This window comes from Capra hircus, chromosome 27 (assembly GCF_001704415.2).
Source record: "Capra hircus breed San Clemente chromosome 27, ASM170441v1, whole genome shotgun sequence".
Taxonomy (NCBI): Eukaryota; Metazoa; Chordata; class Mammalia; order Artiodactyla; family Bovidae; genus Capra; species Capra hircus.
This window is the reverse complement of record NC_030834.1, coordinates 32,269,228-32,276,173: the sequence shown is the minus strand read 5'-3', so window position 1 is coordinate 32,276,173 and position 6,946 is coordinate 32,269,228. Positions and strand designations below refer to the sequence as shown.

Below are 6,946 nucleotides of genomic sequence, written 5' to 3'. Positions count from 1 at the left end.
GTACTTTCTGAAGACTGAAAACTATCTCAAAATTTTAATGCAGGCAAAATTTTAATGCAAGGCAAAGGAACCACCTTACGCTTCGAGAGTTGTAGATAATTTATAGGAGAGCTTAATTTTTGTGTCGTTTGTCAAGGATGACAGTCCTCTGGGACTCTGTTGTTTTCCCTATCTGTGTGCCGCCCAGATCTGTGTGCCGCCCAGATCTGTGTGCCTTTTGTTGGGAAGGTCTCCTAAGACAGTTTGCTATATAGGAGCTCTGTCAGCCCACTATCACAGCATCCCCAAAGCACAAACCACATAAACATCTTCAGACACTTCATAGAAGAGGTCATTAACTTTATTTAGGAAGAACTCTGATCAACAGTGAAAGAAAACAGCTTATCATTGTAAGGTAATAAACCTCCTTGGACCTACACAAGGACCTGTCCCATCTTTATATCATTCACCCGGCATTATACAGTATTGGAAAAGAAATTAAATCAAAGCGTGCTGAGAATGGTGTATTTTATACTTTTCACTAAACATCCAGAATTGCCTGCATCTCAGATAAAGGTCTTTGGAGAGTGCCTGGCTGTTGGCAGGTCTGGGTCTGAGTCAGGGATTGCTAGAGAGTTCTCATGTCACCCCAGAAAGCAAGTTTTCTAAGGGACAGCAGCGAGTGTGTCCTAAGTACAAGGGGCGGCAGCCAGAGGGACTTCCCTTGGAGCTGGCAGGCCCTGCCCGAACTGGGCTTCTGTGCTTGTGGGAGAGGATGGGCCCAGAGAATTGGACTGATCAGATTTGTTCTTTCACTGCCAGTTCTAAAATCTGGGTTTTGTTTGTTTGTTACTACTGTTAAACCCCAACTGATAATACTGAAATATTGCACGGTTTTATTCTAAAAAGGCAGCTTTATTTAACCTACACTACAGCGTGTCTCAACTCCTACATCCTCTGACGTCCTTTATGTGTTCCTCCTCTCTGTTGCTTCTACACCATTCTGTTACTTAATTGATTCCATTAGAGCTCATGAGTTTTGGTGGGGGAGATCATGCAGTCCCCGTTAAAGGCATACAGAGTGCTCCGGGGCACCACCCCAGGGCTCTGGCCACTCTGCACATGACATGGACAAAGGTGTCAGTTGCAGCTTTCTTGTAAATGGTGAGGAAACCAGTGTTTCTTCCCTTGTAGGGTCTTCTCCAGGTTACTCTGATGACTATAAATTATTCCAGCCCCAAAAGTTATAAGAATAAAGCTCACCAGATAACTGTCCTTTCCCCCTTTGGCTACAGCTGTAAAGACAAATGGATCAATACAGATACAGAATATATAATGGGTTCCACTTCAGCTCGTCTTAAGTGTTGGGCTATTTTCATGTAGGGTGCAAGTGGCACAGGGTGTCCTACTCGGGAATAGTGTAAGGAATTAGGAAAGACTACCTGCCCAATCTGGAGAAGGAAATGGCAACCCACTCCAGTATTCTTGCCTGGAGAATTCCATGGACAGAGGGGCCTGGTGGGCTGCAGTCCATGGGGTCACAGAAAGTCAGACACGACTGAATGACTAACACACACACACCTGCCCAAACATGTACTGAAGCTGGTGACCACATGGTAAACTATATATATTAACAGGTAAACATTTTTGAGTGTACTTTGTTGCTATATCCTATAGATTAAACTTCAAAATGAAAATGCATTCATCTTCTCCTTAAGAGACTTTAACTCAAAATTTTAACTTATTGCCTATGAAGAACTTCAACACCATTTTTTTTTTAAGGTAACATTGGTTTATAACAGTATGTAAGTTTCATATGTAGGAGAAGGCAGTGGCACCCCACTCCAGTACTCTTGCCTGGAAAATCCCATGGATAGAGGAGTCTGGAAGGCTGCAGTCCATGGGGTCGCTGAGGGTTGGACACAACTGAGCGGCTTCACTTTCACTTTTCACTTTCATGCATTGGAGAAGGAAATGGCAACCCACTTCAGTGTTCTTGCCTGGAGAATCCCAGGGATGGGGGAGCCTGGTGGGCTGCCGTCTGTGGGGTCGCACAGAGTTGGACACGACTGAAGTGACTTAGCTGAAGTTTCATATGTACAAATTATATTTCTACTTCTGTTTACACTACTGCATGCTCACCACTAAGAATTTAGTTTCTACCTGCCAGCATACAGTTGACCCATTCTCCTGCCCTGCCCCTACGCCCCTTTCAGGTCACCACTATTGTTTCTGTATCTATGTGTTTTTTCAGCACCAGTATTTACTGGTTAGCAGCATAATCTCAGGGAGGCTTGGCGTGCTGCAATTCATGGGGTCTCAAAGAGTCGGACACGACTGAGCGGCTGAACTGATCTAAACTGAACTGAGCATAATCTCCTATCATTTTGTTTTCTGACTTCTGTTTTATAAAATGGCTTCTGGCCTTTAATTCACTTGTCTGAGGAAAGACCACAGCACTGCAATGATAGACTTTATTTCAGATGTTTATTTAAAATATCTTATGAATTTTGATATTCTTGTTTCCATATAAAATATGATTTTAGTGGTGATTGGAACATTTCCATTTGTAATATAGCCCAATAGAGAGCCAAATGAAATGGAAATAGTTGTAGGCCAAATTCTGTTGGATTGTTATTTTTAGCTTACTCTCTTCTTTTATGTATGTGTGTATATATATATATATATATATATATATGAAAGCTGCCCACCCCAGTACCATTTTCTTCTCTCTGCTTCACACAGAACTCCCTTAGAGTAGAAATGGTGTCAAAATAGGTTTGGAATATATTATATATTTACAGGTTACTTGCAATCTGTACCTTCCATCAGTGTCTTGGCTACTATATGTGGCAGCAGCTCTCAAACCTTAGTCAACAGCAGAATGACCGGAAGGCCTGGTTGAGAATATTGGGTCCCACCTCAGACCCTGATTAGTTGGTGGGGACTGGGGCTCAAGAATTTGATTTCTAACACATTCCCTTGCGATGTGGAGCCTTTTTCAAGATATAATTGTTGTTATTCGATCACTCAGTTGTGTCCAACTCTTTCGTCCCCGTGGACTGCAGCACACCAGGCTTCCTTGTCCTTCACTATGTCTGAGAGTAATGTCTACATTTAAATACAATGTGTGTGTGTATATGTGTTCAGCATAAGACACACCCATGGGTTTTATCATGATTGTCTTCCAAACCTTAGAGGATGCTGTGGGTGACTGTTGGGAAGGGGCCATGCCAGTAATGTCTCTGAGACAAGTAGTCTGTTGGGAAAAAGCGAACTGATGAAGGCAACTTCAGAGAACCTGCTTTCTGAGGTGCCGAAAGTGGGAGCATCAAGAGAACCCAGGGTACTACCCAGTGACGCTGGCCAAGGGCACGTTTCTGTGGCTTTTACTGACTTGCAGGAACACAGATTGAGTTGTGATTGGTAAAGAAAGGATGTTCAGCCAGCAGGACAAAAAGGAGCAGGGCTGATTTCCAGGGGATTCTAATCTAACTGCAGCGCGTGGAGATGGGCGTTACTACTCTCATTATACTCAGGAGAAATTGAGATTCCAAGAAAGTACATAATTGCATATAATCGTAAGACAATTATATGATAGAAATGAGATGCAGAACCATTCATCTGGTGCCCAACCTACTCCTCTTTATACAGTGCCCCCATTTAATGGACAAGGAACAAGGCTTTACCAAGTATATGGTATTCCATCCCCCCAACCAGCAATAAATTTTATTGCCAACTTAATTTTATTGTTTTCCCTACATGAGCAACCTAATATATCCTGACTGTGAAATATTTGCAGAATTCAGGAGTACATAGTATAAATGTATACAGAATAAATTACATAGTATATCATACATTGTTGTTGTTTAGTCACTAAGTCATGTCCAGCTCTTGCAACCCCATAGACTGTAGCTCACCAGGCTTCTCTGTCCATGGGATTTCCCAGGCAAGGAAACTGGAATGGGTTGCCATTTCCTACTCCAGGGGACCTTCCTGTTCAATCCTGGTTCAATCCCCCCAGGGATTGGACTCATTTCCTTCATTGCAGGCAGATTCTTTATTACTGAGCTACCTGGGAAACCCTATATAGTACCTGCATATACTTATATATAGATATAACAAAGGTCCATCTAATCAAGGCTGTGGTTTTTCCGATAGTCATGTATGGATGTGAGAGTTGGATTGTGAAGAAAGCTGAGCACTGAAGAATTGATGCTTTTGAACTGTGGTGTTGGAGAAGACTCTTGAGAGTCCCTTGGACTGCAAGGAGATCCAACCAGTCCATTCTAAAGGAGATCAGTCCTGGGTGTTCTTTGGAAGGAATGATGCTGAAGCTGAATCTCCAATACTTTGGCCACCTCATGCGAAGAGCTGACTCATTGGAAAAGACTCTGATGCTGGGAGGGATTGTGAGCAGGAGAAGGGGATGACTGAGGATGAGATGGCTGGATGGCATCACTGACTCGACGGATGTGAGTTTGAGTGAACTCCAGTAGTTGGTGATGGCCAGGGAGGCCTGGCATGCTGCAATTCATGGGGTCGCAAAGAGTTGGACATGACTGAGCAACTGAACTGAACATATATATATTATATATAAAATATATAGTTTTATATAAGATATATTTATGTATAAACTATATATAGATGCAGTTTTATATAATATATATAAAGCTATAAATATTATAATACATTAAAGATATTTTCATTGCTTTCTGATATAGTTTAATATATATTATATATATAAAAGAAACAGTCTATAAACAAATGTACACAATATAGAGAATAATGTATATAGAGTGTAGTATATGCTTCCAGTCATTCCTGTGCATATACAAATGTGTGTGCATGTGTGTATTTTTTTCGCAAAATTCTTCATGTGTTATTCTGGTTTCTGAGCTTATTACTGAATTTAATGGTGAATTTGTTGGTTGCTAAAGCTCACCAAGTACTTTATATGAAATATTTTAAGTGATTTATATGAACTTCATTAGACAATTAATAACTTGTGAATTCTCATGGGGAAAACTAATTTAACTTTCATATCTCACAACCATGTGAGAAGATCAGTGCCAGTACAAATGCTCTTGGCATGTTTCATCTACATACCCAGTGACCACGTACTTTCAATGGCTTAGTGTGTGTGAGAAAGTCATTTTCCCCCTTAAAAATAGAGGGAAGAGAGAAAAACTGGCCAAGGGCTAATTTGCAATTCAAAGAAAAGGGTGTTGTTATGTAAGAAGGTAGAATAAGATATTCCATTGCTTTTTTTTTTTCAAGTCATTAAATTCTTTAATATTTGTAATCCATGCATAAACATATCACTGATAATTATTGATATGCTTATTATATATATTTAAAACATCTTTTGGGAAATTTTATGCTCTCCAAATAATAACCTCTTAGTAACTTAAAAATACCTCTATGAACCTCTTAACAGTACTATTGTAAAACCAAAATTGTATTTTCAAGCAGCAAGGATCCAAGACACACCATTCCTGATTAAAGAGAGGGCTGATAGCCAGTTTTCCAAATAGCTCTCATCCATTCCTTGTCCCTATTTTAATATGCCAACCATTACTTCACTGATATCCCAAAGTTTTCTCGCCACAGACTCATCCATAGCTTTGGGCAACAGTTCTTCCTCTTTACAGTCCCCAAAGTACTTGCCTGAAACACCTTCCACCTCAGGTGAAGAGGCCAAATACACTGCAGTCTGGGCCCCCTCTTCTGGAGTTTTGAAGAAAGCCCATGACACTAAGTTGAAAAGTGGTCTGACTAACAGTGGGATGTGTATGTGCCTCCCGAGGTTAGTCCGCACTATGCCAGGGTGTAACACATTCACAGTGACGCTGGTGCCTTCCAAGCGGCGGGCGAGTTCTCTGGTAAAAAGAATGTTCGCCAGTTTGCTCCGACTGTAACAGAAGCTTTTATTATAGCTCTGTTCACTGTTCAAGTCTTCAAAGTTGATGTCTCCGTATTTGTAAAGTTTAGAGGAAACGACCACAATTCTGTTGGGAGCTGAACTTTTGAGGAGTCCCAGGAGAAGGTTGGTGAGTAGGAAGTGTCCCAGATGGTTCACGCCAAACTGCATCTCAAATCCATCTTCAGTCTTCATATAAGGGCACTGGAAGACTCCAGCGTTATTGATCAAAACATCCAGTCTAGGCTCTTCCTGGAGCATCTCCAGACAGAAGGAGCGCACGGAGCTCAGCGAGGAAAGGTCCAACTCCTTGACGACGAGCTCGCCGGCACCGCCGGAGGTGGGCCCCGAGTCGGGGCCTCCCGTCGGCCAGACCTCGCGTCGGAGCTGACCCGCCGCCTCCTCGGCGCGCTCGCGGTCCCGGCAGCCCATGATCACTCGAGCCCCTAGGCGCAACAGCTCGGCCGCTGTGGCGCGGCCCAGGCCGCTGTTCGCCCCCGTGATCAGCACGGTCTTCCCGCGCATGAGGCCGGAGTCCCCGCCTTGGTGCAGCGGCTGGACGCTGGACCCTACAAACCGCCGGGCGGCTAGCCACAGGATCCCACCTAGTGCAGCCAGTAACGCTGCCGCGGTACCCACTGCCATAGCCGCCGGGGCCGAGGGCCCACCGGCCCTTGCTCTATTCCATTGCTTTTTGATTTTCAGCTTGTTCCTTGTATCTGTACATGTGTTACAAACTTCAGTCCCACCATGGTTAATAGCCCATGTTTGATTTTTACAACCATCTTACAATATCTCTTTTTTGTAAAAGACCATGTAGCAACCGACAACCTATTAAACTAATGTCAGGATTCTGGAGAGGTTGTTCTAACAGAGATGCCCATCCCTTACCTCTTAAGACTGAGTGTTTGTGACATAAATGTCAATGTGCAAGGGACAAAGCTTTGGGTTGTCTGGAAAGGACTCCAGAAGGTCAGGGCTGAAACACTTGATAACTTCACGGTTGTACTGAAGAAGCTGTTTTCATAGGGTTGTGGGTTTTGT

At 42.9% G+C, this 6,946-nt stretch overlaps 1 protein-coding gene across 1 annotated transcript; it reads right to left on the bottom strand.

Annotated features, from left to right (window-relative positions):
- Positions 5,259-6,574, bottom strand: LOC102185532 (retinol dehydrogenase 14). The gene has a single exon (XM_018041796.1). The coding sequence runs from the start codon at positions 6,545-6,547 to the stop codon at positions 5,537-5,539; it is 1,011 nt and encodes a 336-aa protein (XP_017897285.1). The 5' UTR covers positions 6,548-6,574; the 3' UTR covers positions 5,259-5,536.

Bases quoted from the DNA above. Each gene is read 5' to 3' on its own strand.
- LOC102185532 (XM_018041796.1), bottom strand. From the start codon at position 6,547: ATGGCAGTGGGTACCGCGGCAGCGTTACTGGCTGCACTAGGTGGGATC.